At 50.2% G+C, this 26842-nt stretch overlaps 1 protein-coding gene across 1 annotated transcript in view; it reads right to left on the bottom strand.

Annotated features, from left to right (window-relative positions):
- Positions 1 to 1907: 1907 nt before the first annotated feature.
- tmeff1a (transmembrane protein with EGF-like and two follistatin-like domains 1a) overlaps positions 1908 to 26842 on the bottom strand; it is a 36463-nt gene continuing 11528 nt past the window's right edge. The window contains exons 2-10 of the mRNA XM_029131366.3: positions 21936 to 22045; positions 19076 to 19205; positions 14916 to 14945; positions 11629 to 11725; positions 10867 to 11015; positions 6518 to 6577; positions 4808 to 4931; positions 4560 to 4721; positions 1908 to 4044 (exon numbers count right to left, since the gene is read on the bottom strand). Coding sequence (XP_028987199.1) covers positions 3960 to 4044; positions 4560 to 4721; positions 4808 to 4931; positions 6518 to 6577; positions 10867 to 11015; positions 11629 to 11725; positions 14916 to 14945; positions 19076 to 19205; positions 21936 to 22045 — 947 coding nt within the window. The 3' untranslated portion in view covers positions 1908 to 3959. The remainder of the gene's footprint in view (positions 4045 to 4559; positions 4722 to 4807; positions 4932 to 6517; positions 6578 to 10866; positions 11016 to 11628; positions 11726 to 14915; positions 14946 to 19075; positions 19206 to 21935; positions 22046 to 26842) is intronic.

The raw sequence follows: 26842 nt of genomic DNA, 5'->3' as shown, positions 1-26842 counted from the left end.
TTCCGTCATTTGCTCCTCGTTCGCGCTGCAGCTGTGACGGAGCTCAGGAGACGGACGCCGGAGCTGCTGCCGGCTGTCGCTGGGTCGCTTTTAGGGATTCTGCGTGCGGCTCGGCTCGTTCAAAGCTCTTGGGCCGACGGAGATCTGAAGCTCTTTATAGACACGGCTCCAGAGGCGGCTCGGTTTCACCACGCAGCCATGTTCAGTCTGGAGACGCTCCCTCTCAGCTCTGACATTCACTTCTATCACGTTTTACTGAGGGGCTGCTGGGAGCCTTGTACCGAGCGGTGCCGCGATCGGGTCGACTGAAGCCAGCAGCTGCTTGTGTCCCTGGGTGCCCCCACCCAGCACCTCAGGCCCATCGCTCTATATTTACCCTGGAGTAACATGCCTGAGGCCTCATTCACAGCAAATGCCTCAACACACGCTGCATTATTTTATTTTAACTCTGCTTTTTAATTAGACGGAGTCCGTTAATGACATTAGTCCGACAGGTGGGTGGGGACGGAAACAGTGGCTGAGGCCCAATTCATCCTCATCTGTCCTGCTTCTTCAACCACATCCCCACAGCGATAACAGGAGTGGCTCAGTGAGCCTCTTCGTCCACACTAGAATCTGACTAATGAACAGATCCGCAGCAAATCAGACCATTAAATGTTGTGTTTCAGAATTCTTAATTGTAGAAGCTTCAGAAGTTTCCGCAGAAGATTCGACTGTTTTGAATCCGCTCACATGTAGAATTGTGGCCTGTAGCTCAGCTGGTAGCGCGTTGACCTGTGAAGGCAAAGGTCAAGGTTCAATCCCCGCCTCAGCATCAGGTGTGTCCATGAGCAAGACACTTTGCAGTAGCTCCCTTACAGCCAAACAGAGTCAAAACGCAGAGAATCATTTCCCGATGTGGTTCAAATAAAGTTTATTGTTATTAATAATTGTTATACTGTTGATCTCAGGCTAATCTCATCTCTAACTGGTGCTTTTCCCAGGTTTTGTGGCTCAGAAGCTGAGACCTGGTGGAGATGATACGAGTCATGTGATGTTACTGTTAAATACAGGATGCTCACATTAGCTTGAAGCAGAACCCGTGTGTGTGTGAGGACGCACAGAACACTGAAACCTCCTTCAGAGCAATAAATGAAACGCATCCATTGTGACGCACGTGGCTCGTTTTGTTGCCTGAGACCACGTGTTGACAGACACCTGCTGCTTTTCAGCTCCTCCTCATTTAAATGCAGACAAATACAAGTAATGATGTGTAATATCATGTTTAAATTTCATGAGCCAAGAAATGAGATCTATATTTTTGCCAGCAGCCCAGCGTGTTTGCTTCCTCGCTACGTAGCAGATGGGATCCGTGTAAACGCGGTGGACATCAGAGGAGGAGCAGCGTCGGTGCCACTGCTCAGTCTGGAACTGGGACGAGGCGTCTCTGCAGAGCTGCAGCAAAACACAAGTCTCCTGCGAGCGAGCACACAGGTCGTCTCAATAATTGGTGCTCCCACAGTCAAGTCACAGCACACACGCACAAACACATGCACAAACATGCACACAAACACACACACAAACATACAGACACTAACATGCACACAAACACATGCACAAACATGCACACAAACACACACATACAGACACTAACCTGCACACAAACACATGCACACACACAAAAAAAACATGCACACAAACACGCACACAAACGCACACACGAATGCATGCATGCACACAAACCCAAACAAACACACTCACACACACACGACGGTTTTTGGAAAAAAGCATCATTCATCCATCACAGGAAAACGGCAGTTGTGTGTACAATGCGAGGAAAACAGTGAACCTGAATCAAAGGCGAAACCTCACAGGACACGAAGAAAGAGACGCAGCGCCTCCACCAATGACAACGCAGCAGCCGAGCGTACATTAAAAAACAGTTCCTTTTTTATTTAGAGACCAAAAATAGCCTCGAAGCCTACATGCAGAATATTAACATGTCAAACACATTCTAGTCACATTGAGAGGAGTCACGGCTGTGAACGCGTTGCTCGGAGGGGGCGCGGACCAACAACGCGACGGAGACGAAGACGCAGCGGGAAAACCGTGACGGGAAGTCGAAGAGCGTGTTCTACGTCCGTGTTACAGCGTGGCGCACGCGCGGCCTGGAGACGGCGCATTCCTTCCGCTGTCTGGTTTCCTCCACGTTGGAGGCAGGTGGGGGACGTTGCAGCCGCCGGACGCAGGAGCGGGAGCTCCGGCTGCGCCTCGCGCTGCTCCTCGCGCTGCGCCGCGCGTCGTGCCGCGCGTCGCGCCGCTCCTTCTCCTCACGCGCGTCGCGTCGCACCACAGCTGCTCTGACATTTGTCTCGTCGACGCATTAAACACGAGCCGTCTCTGATCCGGGAGTCAACATTGAGCATTAATGTGCAGTTACGAGGATGCGTGGTCCCGATTCAGAAAACACTGCTCACACAGGTTCACGTCACAACAAGAAACAGAACATTCAGACTGTTTTTTTGGTTCAAACTCAAGAATGTTCACTTTTTAAGTCACGGAAACTAAACGAGTGCGAATGACTGACATCAGGTTCCACAGCGTTGTTCTCGCTGGAGGCCGTTGTGATGCGCGTGCTGTGGCCTCACGTCCGCCTCACAAACAAATACTTCATTATAATCTACGAGTCTGAATGTGTCTGAGAATTTGATATGAGGCAGAAAAACGTAAAATGTCAAACGCAGACTTTAACATTGACTGGACTTAAAGTGAACTCAGGGGCGAAGGCGTTTTCAGCAGCTACAATGTTGTTGAACCAAATATTATCTCTGTCTGAGACGGCGACTGTTGCATGTTACGCAGCATCCTCCTCACGGTTCAGCACTAAGACATCAGAACATTTATCACCAAGAGGCCTCGATGACGCGGATCAGCTGCACCAACATCTGAACTGTCTACAGGCAGGAAGCGGGTCGCTGAGGGAGACGGGCCGTCTGTGCTGGGTCCGAGCAGCAAAAGGACAAACGCAACGCAAGAGAGCAAAGATGGGGTCACATTCAGAGAAGCCTCCATTTAAGGACTTCCTTCCTTTCAATCGAACTGCCTGCAAACTCCAGCACCCGTTCCTTCAGTCGTCGGCCTTCGTGGACGGGAACGTCCAGGTGTTCGTCAGGTTCCTCCTGTTCTTCCTTTGTGGAGAAACCCGTTCCTCTCGTTCCCACCGACTGCTCTTGGACTTTCCAAATGTCCGGTTCCTCGTTGGGAGCAGCTGTGGAGGCCCCCCGGCTTTTCTTTTTAAAAAGTTAAAACTACACCACAGTACACAGTTTTCACAAGTCATGCGCATATATAAGTACTAGAATTCAGAAAGCAACAGTTCAAATAAGAGCAAAAAGTAAAAACTACTTCGATAAAAAATAATTATTATCATTATAATAAATTAGCTTGTTTAGACACAGTGAAGTCTTCACATGGAACTAGTGTAAACATGTCTATGTCCATGTCTGTCCCCTTGTTACCTTCTAAAAAACAACCAATGCTAAGAAAACAAACTTTTGGTAATCAGCTGCACATTATTAGTGAAAGGTCAAATAAAGGGCAAATCATCATTCTGGACAAACAGCACATTCCAGAGGGGCAGACGTCGCTCGTTAGCCACAAACTAAGAAAAGCGCTAACGAAGCAGGTGGAGGGAGTTAAGACAGCACACGTGTGTTAATGCAAAGTGACCGTGGGGTTTCTTCATGACGTCTTCTACTTTGACTTGGAGCAAAAAAAAGAAAAAAAAAAATCCCGTCACGCACTTGAAAGCGCGACTTCCGCATCCGAAACCAAGAGGAGAGAAACTAAGGCCCCTGAAATGACTATTATTACTGGTCTTCTTTTAATGGTTCCAGGAGAAAACAGAACGCCACACATCTACTGTTAAAAAATGGGTTCCAACGCCGTAAGAAAAGCTATCAAAAGGAGCGGCCGCGCGGCTATACCATCCTGTTGTTAGTGTCCGAGGAGAAGTGTCCCAGGTTCTGCTTCTGCCGACGGCCCCTGTTGTTTTTTGGGCATTTCCTGAAGAGACAGAGACACAGGTCGTTTAGTTTTCACCAAACACAAGCATCACCTGCCAACATGCAGCCGACGACGTGATCCGGCCGTCAGAACCTTCACGTCTGAGACGGACGCGGAACAGAACCCGGCGTTGGTAAAATGTGGGTGGTGGGAAAACGAAGACGACTCGAACGCTGCCGCCGGCGTCAGGCCAGAAAATGAGGCCAAAACAAAATCCTCTATTTGTCGTCAGCATTAAGCCTGAACTGTCAGCGCCTGACAGGCGTCGCACCGACGCCTCCAGAGGGGAACCACACAGCATTTACATAAGAACATGCGAGTTCGTTGGAGGTGAGATCTCTGCACAGCTTCTTTATGCATCAGAAGCTCATCATCCATCACTCAGTTCCCACAGAGGATCGAAGCCTGAACCCTCGGCCCCTCGTCTGCATCCGTCCTGGTTCAGTCATGGTTCAACCTGGGTCTCATTCACTCATTACGACGGTCAACGTCAGAGCTCAGCTTCCGAGCCTCACCTCGTGATGCACATCACCACGGCGACGATGATGGCGATCTGCACGGCTCCGATGATGGCGGCGATGAGGACGTAGTGCAGCTTCTGCCCGCTGGGGACCACGTACAGGATGTTGAAGTCCTGAGGCTCGTCGCACTGAGCTCCTTTGTAGCCGGCGTCGCACCTGCAACGCACGGGACAGCGGGCGTCAGGACGCGGGCGCCGCTCGCGGGCCCCAGCGGCGCCGCAGCATCCGGGCCGGACACTGACCTGCAGGTGGCCATGTTGTACTTGACCTCACACTTCCCGTGGACGCAGAAGCCGGCGTAGCTGTCGGCGCAGGGAACCGGCACCCCGGCGTAGAAGCCGTCGCTGTGGTCCAGACCTGTGGTTTCTGACGGAACACGGGTCAAAGTCAGAGTTGTTTTCTTCTCAAAGCGCGAACGAGAAGATGCATTTTCAAATAAAGAAACAGAGAAAACACTCTAAATAAAGGTTCCTAACGTTTGGTGAAATGATTAAATGTTCTCTCCCACTGAGCCATGAATCACGAGTTACTTCCAAACGCGTTCTCGCGCATTAAGGATCCTCCATCACACGGAGCCCCGTTCACGATAATTCACTCCGGCAATAAGGAAACACAGTCGCACAAATCAAACAGGCCGATGAGGAAACTCATTAACACGGGAAAACATTTTAATAACAATAAATGAATGAGAAAAAACAGATACAAACATTTGTTCTGTTCTTCTGAAGAAGTTCAGCGTTTCAGAGCGACGTGATTGAAGGAGGCGCTTTGTTGTGGTGCTTTGGAGCGACCGCAGCTTTTTGTCGTGCACTCAGCAACAAAGAGTAAAATCACGCGTCAACCTGTGACACTAACTGCACGCAGATCACACGCGTCCTTTCAGCATCCTGGGACTAACGCGTTCTCACTGGGATCAAAATATTACCGATCATAATTTACTCGACCGCTTTTTCGAGCAGATTTGATTTCCAGAGCCTCATGAGCTGCAGTGAGAGGAGACCGAATCCGTCCGCGCGTCCGTCCTGCTGATGAACCACGCTGGTGCCTTTTACCACAGTTATTAATGCTGTTGTGAATCTGTGTCACTGGAAGCAGGAAACGGCGGCGTTCACGTCCACGCTGTCATGGAAACCACAGCAGCCGACAGCTGTGGCGTTGGACCGGATCTGCTGCCGAGACCTCGCCTCCACCCGCTCCGATGGAGCCGGAAGCTGATCCACCTCACTGGAGGCCGAGGTACGAGCTGACTTCACCCAGAAAACGACAGATAACGTGAAGTCTGACGTGTTCTTCGCCGTCTGCGATGTTGATGACGCAGACGTTTAATCCAAACCTATTGTTGTGTGAGTACGAGCTAAAAGTCAAAGTGAAGGACCTGCCAGAGCTGCGGAGGAACTATTCCCCCGAGTCGCTTTAGTCAGTGCAGGGAGCGCTGATAAAACCCTGTGGATTGTGATTCATCTCCTCTTTGATCTCTGGTCCCAGCGTTCGCACGGTGCAGCTCAGCGCCGCGTCCTGGTTCTGCTCCACTAATCTGTGTTTACAGCCGCGCTCGGCCTTAAAAACACTGAACACTCATTACGCCGCCATCGCTGAGGCTCTGTTGGTGTGAGGACATTATTGAGCGCTAGGAAGGTTTAATTGGGTTTTATCCTGCAGTTATTGGTCGTCAGCTGGTTCAAGCGCAGGTTAACGGGTTGCTCAAAGGCTACGGGCAGACTCACCATCAGCTGGGGAAGGTTTTACATTCTGATACTAAGGATCGCACGCTTTGTTAAACACAAGGAGTCTGTTGCTTCTAACAGTGTCTACGTCACCGTGAGGCGGCTGATGTCGGTGATGGATGCGTTCGTCCTGCTCAGTGGGAGCAAACGGACCTGACTGTGATATAAACACACAAACAACACACAACGATGCCACTCAGTGAGAGATGGGCTCTGGGCCGTTCTTACCCAAGACATTTACTTTGAAAGGGCTGCTGTCATCTTTCTTCCCATGTTTCTCCTTGTCGGCTGTGGAGGAAACACAAGGTTGGTCACATACAATCAGACCTTCAGTCTGAATAATTATCAACAACCTGCTGTTTTTGTTCCAGGCAGAGATTTGATCGCTCTGTTTATTGGCCGCCTGCTGTTGACTGCTCCGACTAAAGGAGGTGGAGGATGTTTACCCGCCGTCTGAGTTTCACTCCGTTTGCCAGAGTCGAGGGTCAGGCTCATATCTGTGTGTGTGTGCGTGTGTGTGTGTGTGTGTGTGTAGGTGGTCGATGATGGCAAACAGACAAGCAGGCAGAGGGTTTACTGCCCTGTGTTTGTTCTGACGATGACTTGCTGAGGGCTGCTGTCGTCATAGCGACGAGGAGGAGCCCAGCTTCCGGTCCCGTTAAGCGTCACCCACAGATCTGACAACGCTCCTGAACATCGTTTGTTCCCAAACAGTAACAATTAAAGCCGCTCGCTCCCTTAAACCAAGCCTTCATCCTCTCCACCGTGAGACGCTCAGCGTTTGTCTGTTCACTCCGCTCGCGCTGCTGCACACATCGCGTCCACAAACACACACTCATCCATTTTTAATGCTCCATCGTTCCTGGGGAAATATTGACAGAGCTCTTCTTTCTTCTCTCTGTTTCCCACCTGCATCCTTCTCTCCATCTCCTCGTCCATCTCTCTGTCCCACCCCACCCCCTCTCTCTCTAGCTCACCCTCCTTGTATTTCATTCTCGATCGCCCACGTCTCCCCTCTCAGTCTTTGAAAAAAGAAAGGAAGCACCAATTAACAGTCTGTAGATGCAATAGAAGTGTCAACAACGAATGCATCACACAGAATCAACCTTCTTTTTCTGAGCCCAGATTGATTTGTTCCAGAGTTCTGGTTTTGCAGAGTTATTTTTGATGTTTGTGAGCTGACTGAAACTTAACCATCATGAAAACATTAGAGCAGAACACTGACAGGTTTCTACAATCAGTACATTGAACTCCATCCAGGCATTCCATGGTCAAACTGCATCTTGGTGACGGTGGTTTCTACTCTAGTGACTGAGAGGACAGCAGCTCAGGGCCGAGGGCAGGTGCTGCTTCGCTCAGGGGGTCCGACCCCCCTCACCCTCCAGCGCCTTCAGCCGGTCGGACTCTTGGTCGCAGGCCACCTCCAAGCAGCAGCCCTGATGAGAAAATCCATGAATCCGTCTCCCGCCCACGTCCACAGAGAGCGAGAGACCCGGGAGCGTGTCTCCAGTAAGACGACACCCTGTGATTCAAGGTGAGTCTATCAACATAAATCAGATCTCAGAGCCAACTGGAGGCTGGAGGAGCTCTGGGGGCTAAAAAACTGGGTCCAACGCTCCCAGCTCACTGCGCTGAAGCAAAATAAATCAGTAATAGATCACTGAGCTAAGACGTCTATCTTAGTCCTGTGTTTGCATTGATCGCCTGCAAAGCTGTGGGAGATTAAATAATACAAAGTGGAGGTGATGCATCCTGTGAGTGTGTCCTCGTTTAATTACACAAAACAAATGGAAAATTAAATGAAGAAATCTGCAAAGTGTAAACGTACGTCTGTGCTGCTGCTCCAAACTATTACAGCTCTGGACAAACATCATTTCTGGGACTCAAATTCATTCACCAAGTTACTGTACACAAAGCGCTAACTGGCTCAGCGAGGAGGGATGTTACTGGAATGAAGCAAGCAATTTGTGAAATGACTGGAAATGACTGCGAGTGGCTAAAAACACGGCAGCAACGGCGTCTGATCGGAGCAGGAACTCTGCTTCCAGAGCGTCACTGCAGCATCAGTCAGCGCTGACCGACGGCAGACGAGGACGCGTAACGAGCTGCGGATTAATGCGTCTGCTCCCGTAGCAACAAACGTCACGCTTGGTTTGAGGGTTAATTGAAAACGTCGGTGATTAGACGCATTAATTTGTCTGACACGGTTTCGATAATGAGGCTGATTCATGGCAGAGATGAAATAGTCACAGTTGCGCAGTCAGCAGCGTTTACTGAGGGTGAAACAACATCAATTCAGCATTTTACTACATCAGCAAGTTAATGTGGAATAATGACCTCGCGCTGCAGAATTTAAATAGCGTTGGAGGTGGAAGAATTAAGCAGCAGCAGCGAAGAGGAGTCTGAGAGTGAGGCAGTTTAGAGGACGAACAAAATATCCTCAGGTGCCAAAAATACTAAAGTTCGCTGGTACCATTTCCACTTCTCCACACATTCCGCCCTCGTGGCCACTTTAGTGCCATTTAACAGGACACACTGTCAGTTCTAGCTGTTTAAAATGACCTTTACAACGAACTGGGATGAGTTCAGGTATAAACGCATCATTAGCTCGAGGTTTTACACAAACAACCAGACGTTCAGACATCGGACGCTGACTCCTCACTGTCTAAAGGATGTAACTGTGATGAGACGTGTGAATCACGCGTCTGTTTGTTTACACGCGTCAACGTCCAGGAGTAAAGGGCGTCTGAGCCGGACCACCAGACGCTGCTTCTCTCATCTGAACATCAGTGAGCCGCTTTTCATTTACAGGGCAGTTTATTGGTGTGAAACGAGCCTCTTTCATAACTCAGAGTTGAGAGCGTCCATTTTCTGGAGCTCAACAAGCCTGGATGATGGGCTTTTTTCTCTTTTGGTCCAATAAAACGGTGAGCGAGGCTGATTTATCTGTCTGTACACACGGAGGAGGCTGATACCTGCTCCTGCCCTCCCTCCACTCAGAACCCGTCCATGCGCGTCCAAATGTGCACAAATCAAACTATTTACCGTGTCTCAAGGAAGAGTGAGAAAACGCATTAGCTCCATTCTGGTGCAGCAGAAGCAGGTTGTATGTTTGAAGAGTGACTGCAGGAGAGAACCTCCACCTCCAGCACCACGAGATGTGAACAGAACGGGCTCAGAGCGTCAGCTGAAGGCGCTGTCGCTGCACAGACCCCCCGCTGACGCCCTCTCCTCCACCATTATTCTTTAACTCTCTCCGTGGGCTGAACAGGGCGTCGGCGTCAGGGCGTCACCTGCGGCCGCATGCGGCGCTCTCAGCCGCCTGTTTGCTCACGCACGTCAGCTAACGGCGCCATCAGAGGCCTCAGCGCGAGCAGGCGGAAGCTGCAGACGCTGCAGACGCTGCAGACGCTGCAGACGCTGCAGACGCTGCAGACGCTGCAGACGCTGCAGACGCTGCAGACGCTGCACACGCTGCACACGCTGCACACGCTGCAGACGCAAACGTGTGAGCACTGAGATGGTGGCCTCCATTTACAGAACGGAGCTACTCAGGGTTTCAACTGGAACCAGTCCATAAACAGAAGAATAATTCACTTCAGTTGATTAACTCTGTCTCTGATTTCAGCCAGAATACTGCGTTTCTGATGGTAAAATCTCCCCTAAACGTTCTTCCCCCTCGCGATGATCTTATTTCTATTAATAACGCTCACGATAATGAAGGTGAGACGCGCTTCACGGATGTTTTTGAAAGCACACGGACTCCACAGGCTTCAGCTCCGTCTCCTTTCTGGATTTCTCCCTCAGAAGCTGGAGTTGCGGCTCTGAAGATGAAGACGTCTTCATCTTCAGAGCCGCCCGCGTTTCCTGCAGAGGCTCCTGCTTCAGACGCTCCGCAGGGGGCCGCGCCGCCGCAGCGACATGACAGAGCCGGGCACTTTAATCAGCGAGGCCGGCGCCGTGCTGGGCAGCGGGCGCGCTGTGATCCTCCTGACGGGAAAAGCAGCGTATCAGGAGGAAGCTGATGGAGCGGTGAGTCCGGTTTAGCTGACAGACACAGCATGGCCTGTTTGCTGACATGTGAAAGCTCTGCTTGTGCTGATCAGTGAACCGAGCACAGGCTCCACCTGCAGGTTGGAGCTTTGGAGCTTCTCTGCAAACATCTGACCTGAAACAACACTTTGATTAAAGCTGTGTGAAACTGAATGACTCCAACACAACGGAAAGCTGTGTGTCATTGTGTTGTTATTAGCCACTGCTTGCGTTTATTTCATAGTGGAGCTCAGGAGATCTTACGGCACACGTCGACTCGAGGCCGCTGAGACAACCAAACCAACGACTGCATCATTTATAGGATTTATATTTGCCACTGGTTTTAGTTTCAGGACTTATGGGAAATCAGGTTTTGTTGTGTTTATGCAGAAGTCAATGTAATTTAAAACTAGCTGACATCTTTGAAGCGAGACTCCAACAAAGTGTCCACTGTTTGACTTGCTGAGGGCCGGTCACATTGATTGGTCCGTCGATAAAAGGGGCGGGGCTTGGTGTTCTGTGTGTGTGTGTGAGCTGGTTCTTACCAGGACACCTGCCCAGGTGCTTGACATCGATCTGCTCCTGCTTCATGCACGACGCCTCTCGGACCAGACAGGGGTTGTTGTAGGAGTTCCCGTCGGTGGCGCACACCGGGTTTTCATTGTGGCCGCTGCAGTCGATGTTACAGATGCACCTGAGGAGAGAGAGGCTCCGACCTCAGTTTGGAGTCTTTATTAGCAGAGACACTGCAGACTGTCGATGAAGACGCAGCTCATAGTTCACAGTCTACGTGCGTGAGCTGTAAACAACGTTTAAGTCACCAAGACAAAACGGTTTCTCACCTTTGTCTTGAGGCATTTCACAGATTGGACACAGACGCCATGTTTGGACTGTTGCTAAGTTACTGTGATGAGGATCTGTGACTTTACTGTCAGACTTTCACACCTTCTGCATCTGCTCTGGTCCAAACTAAAAGGTTTAAACATGTACAGTAGCTTTTTTTCTGTGGATCCTTTTCAGAGAAGAACTAGTCTCACTTTAAAGCACACGAGGAGCTTTTCCCGCTTTGCTCAGCGGTTCGGATCAAAACCAGCTCTGTACCGGGGCTTCTCAGTGCGCTTTGCTTCGGCCGCACCCCACTGCGATTACTGTGCTCACGCCAGATGAATCGAACTCACCGAGAGCGAAAACAAACTCGAGTTTCGATTTGAACTGGCTGAAGCACAGCGCCTGCAGCAGCAGAGTAAAGGCCATCAGACTCTCCCTGAAGGAATGAACGAAATGCCCACGAATCGATGAAGACTCACCACACATCTTCTGAATCTTCATCACACTCCGCTCCATATTTACAAGTGCTGCACTTGGTGAACTTCTTTCCTCCGTCTGAGGCTGAACCCTCATCATCTGTAACAAAGACCATGGCAGCGATTAAAACAATGTTCGAAACCAGTGAAAGAGGAAAGATTTGGGTAAGAGTGGAAGTGCTTCAGCTTCAGAATCAACAAAGAGAGAGAGCAAACAAAACACACACAGACTGGACAGTGTGAAAAAAGGTTTAGCTGAAGATCCAGGACATCCAGAACTTGTGAAGCTTAACTAACTGGTAGGTTACGCGTCGTACTCTCAACTGGGTGAAAATTAGCATTACCTCCTGTGGAGGCTATTAAGCGTAAGGTAAAAGGTCCAAGCACAGAACCCTGAGGAACTCCAGAGCCAAGACTTAATGTTCCCGTTGCTGCTGTGGTCATGACACTTTCTGAAGTGAGATGAACAGTTCTAATAAGCTGTAGGTCTGAGTGAATCCAGTCGACTCCTACTCAAAACTCAAACCAAATCCTTAATTACTGCAGCCCACACAAGTCAATCACAGCCTGTGACAGAACTCCTTCCCAGAGACACCTTGTGTTATTGTGCCTCCTTCGTACAGATGCTGATGAAGGCTGAAAACATCAGGTGAACAAAGCTGGAATTAATAATGCTCCCTAACAATGTTTAAAGCCTTAAGTCTCAGCAAACACAACCTCAATTCCTCCTCTTGCTTATGTCAAGAATGAACTCATCATTAAATGTCACTGCACAGCTTGCGTCCGCAGCCACGTGTCCGTTAAACCTTCAAACCACCACAAAAACAAGAGACTGCGCCGGCGGCTGCGACCCAGATCACAGGCGGGCGTTGTGTTTAACATGTCGGAACCCGACAGGTCCGGCCCGAACACAGCAGCAGCAGCAGCAGCAGCAGCAGCAGCAGCAGCTTTAACCACGCTCCACACAAACCTGTGCATTCTGTGTTCTCTCCTCCATGAACAAGATAATCAGTCTTTACCAAAATATTTTTGCACATCTTTCCAGAACAGCGGCTTAATTTGATTCGTGAAAAAAGCCCGCGTCGCTGTGTGGCCTGTGCAGCAGAAGAGCTGCTGATGACACCGACACGGCTCACACACACTTTTCTATCAGACACGGCTCAGTGTGAGAGTCTCCTGGAGCTTATCAGCCAAATGGAAACAGGGCCTCACATTATCGTCCTATGATATTATTATTGTCATTACACGGGATGCGTTTAATGTCATCGCGCCTGACGGCATCCATTTTGCAGCAGGAGAGTTCAGAGCGCGAGAGGCAGTAAAACCCACAACAGCGCGTCTGGAGGAGCTGCAGGGATTATTCATGGCCGCCTTTCATCAACGCAGCCATTTCCATGATTTATCAAGCGTGATTTCAACATGTAATAGGGGAAAAGCTCAGCGCTATCAAGGGGATAGAAATTAATCCGCAGCAAATGACAGAAAATGTAATGACCACCCTCCAAGCTGTGAAAACCTACACATCAAGTCATCGAGGATTCACAGATGGGTGACGAAAAACCTGATGCTTCAGCTCTGAGGGAACAAATAGTGAATTCAAATGCATGCGATTAATAAATGATGGTATGATGGTTCTGTTGGACATCTGTGTCAGGTACTGTAGCCCAGTGTGTGTGTGTGTGTGTGTGTGTGTGTGTGTGTGTGCATCAGTGTGTGTGTGTCTGCGTGTGCATGTGTTTGTGTATCTGCGTGTGCATGCGTTTGTGTATCTGCGTGTGCATGTGTGTCTGCGTGTGCATGTGTGTGTTTACTCTGACAGATTGGCCTGCTGCGTGTGGCCCTATTGAACATGGGGAGCTCGGTCGGGGCTCGGAGGCCTCCGATCGATGGATGAGGATCTGCAGCAGAGACGCTCTTTGTTTGTGTTTGACTCGACTCCACCCTCAGTAATAAGAGCGACACCCGCTGCAGCTGAGGCGAGTGCTGCTCTACTGAAGGTGAGTGATGACGACAACAGTTTGGCCCTGACGGCTTTGGACTCCACCTCCACTAGAGGCTTCTTGGGAACGTTGACCTACTTCATCCTACATCCAGTGGAAAAGCTCTGTTTGTGCCTTTAGAATGAGCTCAAATGACTAATTACTAAATGAGCAGAAGTTAAAACAACGTCGGCTGTTCCTCACAACCTCAAACCTTTATTCTGTTGTGTATTTACGTATTCGGTGCTGGTCTGACAGTTTCCCACGGGTCTAACAGCATCATCACTTGTCTTCTTTCTCTCAGATACAGGAGAAACAAATATTAGACGGACCAAACTCTGGCTCATTTTTCCTGCTCGTCTCCGTCGTCTCGTATAAAGGACAGCACAAAGCCTCCCACCGGGATTCCTGATTCAGTTTGAGCTCTCACGATGTTTATCCTGCTGCTTCTCACAGTCTCCATCAGGTTCGACATCCTGCGCAGAGCCTGCGTCTGTGAAAACCGCTCCATCAAAGCCCGTGAGTGGCGAGAGCTCGTGGCTGTGGCTCTGGGTCGGGTTCAGAACCGACCGCGAGGCAGCGCTCATTCTGGAGGCAGCAGAGGCTAATTAGGTGTCATCTGAAAAGGTTAAAGGATCAAACTGACAGCTCAACAGCGGTGAGTCAGCACGTTCACACAGCACCAGCGAGCGGTCCTGTTTAGGTCAATAATGTCTGTGAAAAGCCATCTCCACAGTAACATGTGAGTCCAGACCCGCAGAACCTGTCTGTGCTATGACACGCTGCTCTCCTTCAGATTCAGGTCGCTGTGAAGAGAATAAAGATGGAGCTCAGAAGCTTCATCCCTGTACAGAACCAGCAGCTCACATGCAGATGGTGACGACGTGTCACTGCAGAGTCTGTTTCCAATCACCACACACACACACACACACACACACACACACACACACACACACACACACACACACACACACACACACACACACACACACACACACACACACACACACACACACACACACACACACACACCTCTGTCACATTAAACAACAAACACTGTGGTCGTTGCTCACAGATGGTCACAAAATGTCTATTGCCACATTTGGCAGCAGAGACTGAGCCGTTCAGCTCGGCTCCCACGGGACCGGTGACATCGGTGCGTTGATCCGAGAGGAGTTAACGCTGAGTCTAAAACCTGCACATGGCCTTTATTAGTGGAGCCGACATTCAGTGAGGGGGCGGAGATCAAATAGACACACAGGAAGAACCAAAAAGGCTTCATTCAGCATCAGAAAAGAGCAAAACACTCACCATCTCCGTCTCCAGAACCAGAACCAGGATCTGTGAAGACACAACACACACATCTGTTAGTTAGTGCTGTGATTCACATTCACACTCATGTTCTCCACAGCTTCACGCGGTGGATCACAGCAGCAGGTTTAAATGACGCCGGCTCTGCTCTTTTGGAAAAAGGTCGGCAACATAAAATAATGGAGACTGCTGCTTTGTTCAATTACGTGTCTGCAAAAACTGCTGGAGAAGGAAAAACTGTCATGGTTCTGACAGGCCGCTACGAAGCAGCGGGTCGTCAGCAGACTGAAGCTTATTAGTCCTTTAAATAACGAGGCTGCGGTTCTGTTTGGATCTGGACTGGGCTGCACCAGTTACAGCATCCAACGCTTGCATTCATTAATTACACTATTATAATTATTCAGAATCTGAGCCTAACATCAAAATCCCATCGTCTGAATGAGATGAGATAAACATGATGAGGTTGTATCCGATACGTGGAGGGTGGAACTAAACAAAACGGATCTGAGAGCAAAAATCCATGAACTGAACAAAAGGGAGGAAGAATGAAGAATGCAATAGGTACAGGTTCAGCCTGTGCTTAATCACGACCTCATATGCACCAACACCATGTATTATGAGCCTTCGTGAGCATAATTGTGTTACTCAATTAGGAGTTTCTGAATAATTTTACAACAAGGACACATGATCAACTAAATCAAGCCTTAAACTTTGTTTCTACATCATTTGATGTAACTGGAAGAAACAGGAATATTTTCATCGACCGTTTAACGCTGCTGCGTTAAATGGAAGCGTTCCTTCCATCTTCGGGTTCACGTTTGCACTCCATCATTTTAATCTTCTTACAGTCGTTCACGGCAGAAATCTCTCAGTTATCGGATAATTCAGCTAAACCCAGTGAGCAGCTCCAGAGTCGCGCTCTGCAGAACACAAAGCCACGGCACATGGGACAATGACGATGAGAGCCGTAACCATGGTAACCGTACACAAAGATGGAGACAGCTGTAGCTTTAAAATGCTTAGAAGGTGAAAAGACTTAATTAAGCGACATTCTCCCCGTAATAAATATTCAAACTGGACAATGGGCCTTGAATAGCATTAAGAAAACAGCAAGCGCTGCTCGGCAGAGAAGCCACATGTGGACACTCAGAGATAATCAGAACAACAAACCATCAGAGGAGCGGAAGCGTTTCGGGTTCAACACCAGCAGCAGAGAAAACGTGGCTGCAGAGGCTGAATTTAACAAAAACGAGATGCTGCTCGTTAGCGCGTCACACCTGAACGCAGCACAGATGAGACAATGACAGCTCCAAGTGGTTCTGGTTGAAGCCCTGTGTGTGTGTGTGTGTGTGTGTGTGTGTGTGTGTGTGTGTGTGTGTGTGTGTGTGTGTGTGTGTGTGTGTGTGTGTGTGTGTGTGTGTGTGTGTGTTCAGTCCAACAGAAGGACGAGGGTTAAACAGGGAGGTTTTATATAAATAAAACAAGCTCTAATGATGCTGCACTGTAAAATGAAGCTCCGTCTAGTCAATAACCCTCATAGGTTTATGCATTAACAAACAACCTGGACTCTTAGAGCTTAAACCCAGTGCAAACTTAAAAAGACTGATCAATGCTAGATGAAATAGCAAAATTACAGCAGCTGTCTTCTTAAAAAGTCCTTCACTGGAGCCATTGTTACACAATGTTGTGCTCATTACCGCGAGTACACATTAACTCTGCTGCAGCTCATCAAATCGATGAATCCTCTGGTGGATTAAAGCTCCCGCTCTTTGTTGCGGCTGATGAATGAGACGCTGCAGCAGCAGAGTGGGTGAAAACCTGCTGAGGAAACTCCACGTTCCTGCTCCACTGTTTAATGAAGCAGCCTGAAGCTTCCACAGCTCACAGTTCATATAATAAACAGGGTCCTGGTGCTGAGAAGAGCAGAGGCGGGTGTGACAATTTCATTTATTACAACAAATGGACCCTTTTAAAAATAATTCAAGATATTTTCCTCAAAAGCGAAGAAAAGGTCACTGGCCGCCCAATTCCACGTCCAATCTTGGGTTCAGTTCACGCTTGGAAACGTAAAGTCTCAAAGGAATGTCTTTAAAGGACGCTCAGCGTTTGTGTGTTTGCAGCTTCAGTCAAACTTAAAGAGCCGTGTTTAGTTCATTTAAAGGGTCATTTCACAGCAATTCTCCGAGGAAAACGTGTTCTACTTAAGAGTAAAAGCACATCCTGACCTCAGGCGTGAACGGGAGCGTCAACACACTTTACCAGCAGCGGTTCGGACCTTCCAGAACTCAACAGCTCAACAGGAAACCCGAGAAATGCCTCTGAGCAGAACAAGGACCCAGAGGACCCAGAGGAGAGCAAGGAGCGGAAGAGGAGCGTCTGGCAACAGTGGTTCATGTTTGTATAAAATGATACAGATTTAAAAGTTTGTGTCTAGTAGTGAGGTTAGAAAAGTTCAGGCTAAGAGAAGCCTCAGGTTAAAGACTGGAGCGTCTCGCTGTCACGGCCCGACCCATGAGTCAGCGCTGAGCCGCAGGCAGCGCTCTCCTGCATCGGCTCCGTCTTCCAAAGGGCACAAAAGTCAAAAAGCCACCAACTCTCAAGCTTAAAGAGTGAAACCTGTGGCCCGAGGCGGGTTCTGGAGGCTCACACCTCCAGCGCCGGAGCTAAACTCGCTGCTGACCTCAGATCAGACAATGCTCCAGCCTCCTGCGAGCTCACAGGCGCTGCTTGTTCTTACCCGTAAAATAAAATGGGCCGCGGCCTCAACTCTCCGCCGCTGAACGCTCCTGTTACAGGAAGCCTAAATCTCAGGCAGAGGAAATTGCAGGAGGACAAGAGGGAGGCGTTTTTGAGCCGGGGCCAAAAGGAGCGGCGCCGGCGCCTCCGGGGGAATCAGGCCGTCGACCTGCGGACAGAGTCGCCCACAACGACACCAGGAGGGTCCTCAGCGAGAACATGGAGCCGACCGGTCCACGAAGACGCCCGGAGGTCCATGAGGAGGAGATGAGGAGCCAGAGCTTCAGCAGGAGTCGGACTCATGGAGGAGGTGTTGATGATCCACACATTAAAGCAACACCTGCCTCTGACTGTCTGAAGGCTATGATTTCTTTGTTTTTAAGCTGGTGACGGCCCCAGTGAACCCAGCTTCTTTTACTGGGTTCTTTAACTGGTTCTGGGCCTCTGGACCCCAGCGTGGGAGCCGTTCTGGAGGCACCGTAACAGCTCTCATCCCCTGCTGCTAATTAAAATTGATCCACGGCTGATTAACTGGCTCGTTCCCTGAAATCAATGTGACTGATGACGTTTTAGAGTTGGGAGGAAAAAAAAAAAAAGGGACGAGCGCTCGGAGCTTTGTGTTCAGGCAATTAAAAATGATACAGTCACAGCGAAGTTAAAAACCATGAAACTGCTGCGACGCTGTCGACTTTGTGAGCGCAATTAAAATTTTGGTGAGAGACTTTACGTTACGGAGCAAACAGCTGATCAGCGCCGTGACAGGTCAGCGAAGACTCACGATATTTGCGCAGCAACGCGTGATTCTGCAGCTTCTGGGATGTTTCAGGTGAAATAATCATCATGGCGTTGCCACGGAAACAGCAGGTCAGGTTGTGATGTTTGACGCGTCCAGAGGACGGACATCGACGCGCAGGCGGCCGCTCCTTTGTTCCGAGTCAATACAAACAACACAGTCTGAGGCCGTGGAGCACCTGAAACAGGACAACCTTCATTTCCACGGCTCGCAGCTCATTCGGAGGAGACGAGGTCGCGCTTTGATAGCTTTGCCCTCCATTACCCTCTGCTCCATTGGTGCCAACCGTGGCAGCGGTTGGTCTTTAGCGCGGCTGCAGCCGCCACCAGACAAGCAGCAACGAGATAAAGATGTGCTCTGTGGTGTTTATGCAGCAGGAGGATGTAAAACCAGGTGGAAACGGGCCGAGCAGCTGCTGCAGAGGTCACTTAGATCCAGTTCACCTGCGTCGCACGGAGGAGGAGGGCGGCGCCGGACCGAACGCTCCCATTCGCCGTGTAATTGGGTTTGGAACGGGACACGCGTGGTTCTGTGACCGGTGTCCGATCGACAGAGACCCGTCTCAGCGTCGCTGTCAGACGGTGAACGCGCACGTGGCGCCCCGTCTACGTCCCGGCGCATGCGCACTCACCGGTGGAGCAGGGCCCGTCGGACACGCGGGAGATGAGCCGCTGCTGTTTGCAGGACGCCTGTCGCCGGTAGCACTCGTTCTGGTAGGTGTCGCCGTTGGAGCCGCACACGGGGATGTAGCTTTTGTGGCACTGGAAATCAAACACAATCACCGGTTAGTTCAGTCTCAGCGTGGCTCACGCGACGTGACGTGGGTGCGACGTGGAGGTTCATTCATTCACGCATTCATCGGCGTGACACTGACGCCGACATTAATCCGCGTCGCTTCGTGGGGTCTCGTTTCCGGGTTCGTGTGTGAGCTCGTGCGCACCGGGCGCCTCTGATCGTTCTGCACGAAGGTTGGAACAAACGAACTCCACCGCAGCTGCCAAGTTCACACAGCGGCGTTCATCAATCCATATTCTATTAACTCGCAGCCATCAGTCATTTAGCACGAATCCCCCGAGGAGCTGATCTTTATACATACGGACACGACGGCAAACAGCCACTCTGACGTCTGCAGCTGTTGCTTCATGGAAACTCATTAATGACAAGTTACAGAGCAATCAGTCGGTGGTTTCTGCGGGTGGAGGCGGAATCACGGCGCAATCAAGCAGCGGGACGCTCTTTGGCTCGTTGTCTCAGCCGCTCCGTCTGCTTCATAACCGAGCTCCAGCTGGGACGGGGAAAAGGCCGCTCCTCGGTTCGCTCCGTCGCCGCTCACGCGGCAGCGGCTGCGGGTCGAACCGAGCAGCCGATCGGTCGATACTTTGAGCGACGGCGCGTGAATCAGCTGGAACAGGCGGCGAGTTCGCGCTGTTTTTCCCGTCAGCGCCCACCAATAATCGATGTCTGTGCTTCAGCCTGTTGACGGATGATCAGCTGGTGGTTGATGCGGGACGGAGTTTACTGATCATCACACGGAATGACTGATTCAAGAGTCCAATGCTGCGTTCAAGGACGCGTAACACCTGATTACTGGCTTCATATCTGGATGGAGCTTTTTCGGCGCCGCAGCTGAACATTCTGCATGTTTAGATGCGCCATCGGCTCCTTTTAATGATGCAGTTTGTGACATTTGGAGTCAGGAGACGAACACTTTAATTTCTCAATCAAACTAACTTCAGAAGTGATCACATCCACTTTAAGGCAGAAGTTCGAGTTTCTTGTTTGTGATGGTGGAATCGTTTTCAGTTTGGACAAAGGTTTTAATGATCGGGATCCCTGAGCAGCAGAGAAGTTTATTTAGACTCTAATCTAAAATGAACGCGCGTCTGCAGGTAGACGTTTGATATTCTGTCTGCGCCCGCCCTGCCTGAGACGGGCGGGTGGAGCAGGTGGAGCAGACGTCTGCCAGACACCAAAATAACTTAGAAGACGCGTTTGTGGATGAAGCAGCTGACAGATTTACATCCCAGCGCGCGCACGCTGCAGGAGCATAAAGCTTTAACGCTTGGGGTTATTTTTAGCGCGTGCACCTTGAGGTGGTGAAGAAGTGCTGACCTGCGGTGAACGCTCTGATTTACAGGTCTGCATTAAGCGGCCGCTTCGTCTCCGCCGCCTTTTACTTTCGCATTGGTGATAATGCAAAGGGAACATTAGTGCTGTTATGACGCATTACTGCTAATAAAACAATAATGAGAAAATGAATCAGCGTCTTCATAAACGAGCTTTAACACTGTGGTTCAAACTGTGCGGTTGTTACACGCCTTTTACATGTAACAAGGTGAAAACGAACCGACAGACGTCAGAAACCTCATCTTCCTTCATATCTGCTGACATTAAGAATGCCTTTATTAGTCCCACAGCATTACAGGCGAGTGTTAAAGTTCTGAATTCCTGATTAAGTTATCGCATCCTAGAATAAAATAATCTATGAAGCAACAGAAATGCTCAAAAACTCAAATTTTATATGAAAAGTGCATTTCCACCGTTTTCCATCCAGACTTCATGTGGATCAGCGCGTTTTTATTAAATGAAAGCAGTAAAGCTGCATTTAATCATCTAACTCCCACAAATACAGCATAATACGGATTTTATGAACTTGAAGAACAGAAACAGGAAGTCTAAATGAGTGAATCAAATAATGGCGCCTGTTCTGCTGATGAGGCGTTTAAGGACAGTAGGACTCGTCTGGACACTAATGCTGCTCCAACTCTGACATGTTGCTCAACTGGAACTGGGAGCAAACATCTTGCTTTCAGGAGTCACGGTTCACTCTAGTGCTGTGCTACTAGAACAATATGAAAGGTCGGCTTCATTATGGGAGCTTTTCACCACAGACTCAGACTGAGCTGCTGTTTCGGCCCCTTCAGGCTCAAACTTTCATCCCTCAAACTTGTTCAGGCTCCGGTTCACCTCTGGCTTCCAGCTGCTGCGTCTGGAGCTGTTTTTGTGTTCCTTGCATTATTCATGCCCACCCCCGAGCTCCACTGGAACGCCAGCTAATAAATAATGCCTGTTCCTTTACCTCCAGTAATAGATGCAACTGGAGACGTACAGTATGCGGCTGAAGCGGTCGATGGCGGCGTCTGAGGCCGAATGTGCTGCTGCAGAGTGGAGATATCAGAGGCGCATGCGTCTACGGTTCCTAATAAAGAAACGGCGCCTGATCCAGACGTGGAGCGACTGGCTCTGTGCGACGAGCTAAACTTTGCATCTGCACAAACACACACATGCATTCACACACACACACACACACACACACACACACACACACGCTCTGATCCATTCGCCTTTGTTTTCCACTGCGACTTTGAGCACATCGGCTGTTGTCGTCGCTAACGCTCTCCCGGCGTCGCTAACACTCCCGCGTCGCCGCTAACGCTCCCGCGTCGCCGCTAACGCGCCCCACGCCGCCGCTAACGTGGAGGCGGCCCTACCTGGAACTGGCAGACACACTTGAGCTGAGCGCCGTCGTCCCGACACACGCCTCCATATCGACAGGTGGAGTCGTCGCACACCCTCAGGTCGCTCTTCTTCTCTGACAAATCTACAGCGGAGACACAAACAGGGGGAGAAGATTAAAGAACGCGGCAGCGGCTCCACACGAGATGTCCACGCCCTGAACCGAGAGCCGGCGGTTTATTAAGATCAGGACAAACCTGCGAGACGATAAGACACAATAAACAACAGCCCGAAATGTCAGAGCCACTTTTGTGATTGTTTTATTATTCTTCAGTTTACGAAATGTCAGGATGTGACTTATCGACAGCGTTTCACAAACGGGCAGAGCTGTTCCTTATCTGCAGTCCTGCAATGGGAACAATGCTGCGTTTAATACGGCTGCTCCCGCCCTCACACAGCTGGCAGCTCGCAGAGCGACTCATGACTTCTAATAACAGGCCTCCACGACTCGGCTTAAATTATCCACATTTTCTTGGGGACAAAAGCCGCAGATTCCTTCCCCTCGGAACGAGTGTGTGCGTCGGTGTCACAGACCGCAGCTGAGTGGGCTTTGAAGAGCCCGATAATGGCCTGTAATTACTGCCGCAGACCTCCCCTGCTCCTAAAAATGGTTGCTGCCGGCCGGAGCCGGAGCCGGAGCGAGATCCAGACCCACACGCCTTCAAGACGAGCTGGTGACGGAGAGACCGGAGTCTGAGCTCTGAGCTGCAGAGAAACCAGCCCGAGGAAGAAACAAACACGTAAAGCGTCGAAAAAACCTCCAGTCTGAGCGTCCGTCGGACAAACTGCCAATCAGAGTCCTGGTGCCGAGGAAACCTGTGCCGCCGCCCTCTGCAGGGACAGCTTGGTTCACGGCTAATTAAATCCAAGCTGCAGCCACATCCACCAGCGGCTCGGGGCCGGAGGCCTGCAAACCCTGCTAATCAAGCCTGTGTGTGTGTGTGTGTGTGTGTGTGTGTGTGTGTGTGTGTGTGTGTGTGTGTGTGTGTGTGTGTGTGTGTGTGTGTGTTGCAAACAGAGGCTCAGCGAGTGATGGGAGGGAAATCACGTCCTTGTCTGAAGAGCGGGATCTTGTCTGACGCCGATCCGCTCCTGCTTTTGCACTCGACCCCGGTCGCGTTGTGTTCAGGTTCCTGGTGCTCATACATTTTACAGCAGTAACGGGCTTTTGAAATGCACATAATTCCCCCTGTCGTGAGCGGAGCCGGACCACAGCAGCCGGTGGAGCGCGGCGGCGCCCACAGGCACATCCGCCTCCTTGCTCCTGAGCACACGCGGTCCCGGCGCAGCCGCCCCCCGGCTCCTCACCCCCCCCCCTCAGCTCCGGGAGACGCGGACGTCAATAAGTCATCTGCTGTCTGCTGCTCCAAGGCCTCGGCACCGTCGGCTTCTTTAACCCTGTCGTGGCCGCAGCTCGCCGTGGATGCAGCGCTGCTGCGCGTGCATGCGCCGTGTGAAGTCGCTGAGCCTCACTGGCTGCAGCCGCACACACACACACCTCCAGAGCCAGGTCTTCATTTCATACGGAGGCGACGCCGTCTCCTGCACGGCCGTGTTGTATTGATTGGATTTTTATCCTCAACAATGTGGCGTTCATGTAAAAGAGCGGCATCAGCGAAGCATGATGGGACGTCAGCGACGCGGCGGCCTCTGTTGGAGGCTGTGATCACCCCAGACCTGATGAAACCCAGACACAACGCTTCCATCGCCTCCACATCCTCCGCGGTCGCCAGGCTTCCTGCCGCGCCGCCTAATTACGCCATCTGAACAACGGTGTGACGCCACCTGTCCTCACGCGGGCCGCGCTCAGCAGCCGGGCCTCCGCAGGCTGCAGGGAGCGCGCTGAGAGGAGCAGATCCGCGGTTTGGACTGAGTGACAACAGGAATGGATCCAAAGCAGAACCTCACAGCCAGACAAGCACAGCCCACCCTGCATTACACAGCAACGCATTTATGTGAATAAATGGGGTTCAATTTAAATAAATTAAAGATGATGAAACAGCCCATCAATTCCTTTTTACCAGTTTCACTCCAACGGACCTGATGTCTTAAAAGCAGCTGCTCGTTTTGCTGAATTACATCTTGACGCTAGCACAGTGTTGCAGCAACGCAACCCTCCCCCTCCATCAGCGACGTCTGAGCAGCGAAGGCGTATCCCACGGAGACAGCAGGTCGCGGTGAAACGTGATAATGGAGGAGTTCTGTTCGGTCCAATCGGGACTAAACGCTGCGAGCTGCTCAGCCCCCGTTGTCCATTGGTTTCTATTTTGAATTAAATTTAATCGGGGTCTATTTTAAACTTCCTGGACGGATGACTTCCTACGTGAAAAGCTTTTCTCTGTTTTGCTCTGTGGCATGAATAAAACATGAATCTCTCATCCCATGAAACCTTCTCTGTCATCCTACCTCCACCTTGTTGCTACGGGCAACAGGGCGACGCTCAACTCCTTCAGCATCAAAATGCAACATTTATGAACAGATTTTAGTTTTGGTTCCTCTTCGGATCTCGACCTATGACACAAATGCTTTTGTTGAGATGAACGAATTAAAAGCCGTGTGTCTGGACCTCGATCCCTGACAGCAGCAGCAGCTGAACGGGCCTAAGGTCCAATCGCTCCCGTCCTCCTGCTCTGCAGCTGGAGCTAATTTGTCCACTTTTGTCTGCTGTGTCAGAGCGTGCGCTGCCCGAGGCCCAGACGCTCGGCCCGTTCGGCTCCGCCAGCCATCGCTCCTGCAGACTAATCTTCACCTGGGCCGCGCAGAGAGCAACGCGGAGATAACAGCTTTGATGTTTTATTCATGTCGAACAGATCAGAGGGACACAAAGACTCTATCCAGGTTCATTGTGGAGTCTGAGGCAGAACAGGAAATTAATTGACCTCCAGGGAAGTCTCTAACACAAGCCAGGTCACTGGGGCCTATTGGCATCCCAGTTTGTTACTAACAAGACAATTAAACCTTGTATCTACTGACAGAAGCTTTCACGTTTGCACACAGGAGCTGCACATTAGAGCCGCCCTGAGGTCACGCACTGCAAATTGAAAGACGAGTCCAACTGGACTGTTCTGAGATGCTGCATCGTCCATCAGCTTCTCACTGTATGTGAGATAATCACAATCTACTCATCCAAGTCCTTTAAGGCTGTGAAAAACCACTGTTAATCCACAGCTGGAGAAGCAGGAGACGTCAGTCTGAACTCATCCATGAGCTCGTTTCCACCGGCTCCTAAACTCTACAATAATGAACTAGTGGCGGTGACTCAACCACGTCCTGTTTGAGCCGATGGAGGCAGACGGTCGCCCAACCTGAGTCAGCTTCTGCTGAAGGCCGCACGCGCTTCTGTACCACTTAATGGAACGTAATGCTGTTAAGTAATGGCGCTTTCTAGTAATGAGAAATATGAGGAACCTGAATCTGTGTCTTCACATCTGACCTAGTTAAGATTCTTGGAGAGAGAGGCGTAAGTTTTGATGCAAATTACAGCAATCAGTCGCTAAAGGCTTTGAAGTACTGTAATCAGCGTCATGATTACACACGCACACACACACACACACACACACACACACACACACACACACACACACACACACACACACACACACACACACACACAGTGTTTAACTTCCCCCGTCACTTTACACCAAATCGCACCACACTTCACCATATTCGTAACCATAACAACCATCATTCTTCCTCTCTTCATTAAACTTGTTCAGAGACTGGAATCCTTGGAAGGCGTCGTCTCCCGTATCATCACGGTCTCCGCTCACAGCCGCTGAGGCCTGACGCGCCTGTTGCACTCACTCATTATCCAGCCCAGCACTGGGTGAGTGTTTGACGGTGCAGCCCACACATCTGGACGCCGCTGACAGCGCTCACCTGCAGCCTGTTTACTGAGAGCACAGCTTCCTGACGGCCGTCGCCTCAGTCTGCTGATGCTTTAATTACGTTTCTGCAGCTTTTCCATTCGCTGCTTTAGTCACAGACATGGTTTTATTTATTATCCTAATGATTCTACTTATTAAAGAATCAACAAAGAGACGTTTCACTAATCACAAAACACCACGTCGTTCTGTCTCACGGTGTTTAAATACAAAGTGAACACTTCAGCAGATTTATAAACTGCTGCCTAGTGAGAAGAGAATTCATCAGACTGCTCTTCTTCCACTTTCCAGACGCCATTTAAAGCTTTTAAAGCGTCATTTTAAAATAGTGCACATATAAAACGTGCAGCGTTAAATAAAGAGCGATGTCCTCAGAGCAGCAAAACGCTCCCGATGTTCTTCGCTCAATATATTTGTTGTTACGCGTAATAGAAAAGCAATTGGCCGACGTGAAGTGGGCGCGTGTTTCATTCACAGGCAGCGTCTGACTTATACCGTCATTACACAGACTCGGTCGAAGCTGCAGGGAGGTCCGATTTTTCAGCCAATTTGATTTCACCCCACAGAGAGCTGAACAGCAGGACCTGCAGGGAGCAGACGGGGATCAGGTCCAGATTTAGCTTAAATCTAAGGATTTAAAATCCTGTTTTCTGGCTATGGATGAACCCTCTAAGTGTATTACATGTTTCCTAAAGGTGAGAGCAGTGGTTTAGCAGGGGTGATGCTACAAGTGTGTGTGTGTGTGTGGGGGGGGGGCAGCTGCTCTTATCGAGTACTTCATACAACGTCAAGTCAAGCAGTTTTCTTATTGTTTCTGATAATTATAAAGGTCTTCATGTGAGAAGAGGGTGGTGGTTTGGGCTTTAATAGACCAAACGAGGCGCAAAGCAAGTACAGGTAGATGCCTCATCCATCAGGTACCACGTCGGGGCTTCATGGAGGCAGTCGCTCTGGAAGCAGTGCTGGCTTCTATAAATTAGACAGAAAGTCAGAGCTTC

This window comes from Betta splendens, chromosome 17, assembly GCF_900634795.4.
Source record: "Betta splendens chromosome 17, fBetSpl5.4, whole genome shotgun sequence".
Taxonomy (NCBI): Eukaryota; Metazoa; Chordata; class Actinopteri; order Anabantiformes; family Osphronemidae; genus Betta; species Betta splendens.
The sequence above is the reverse complement of the archived record's forward strand: the minus strand, read 5'-3'. Positions and strand labels throughout refer to the sequence as shown.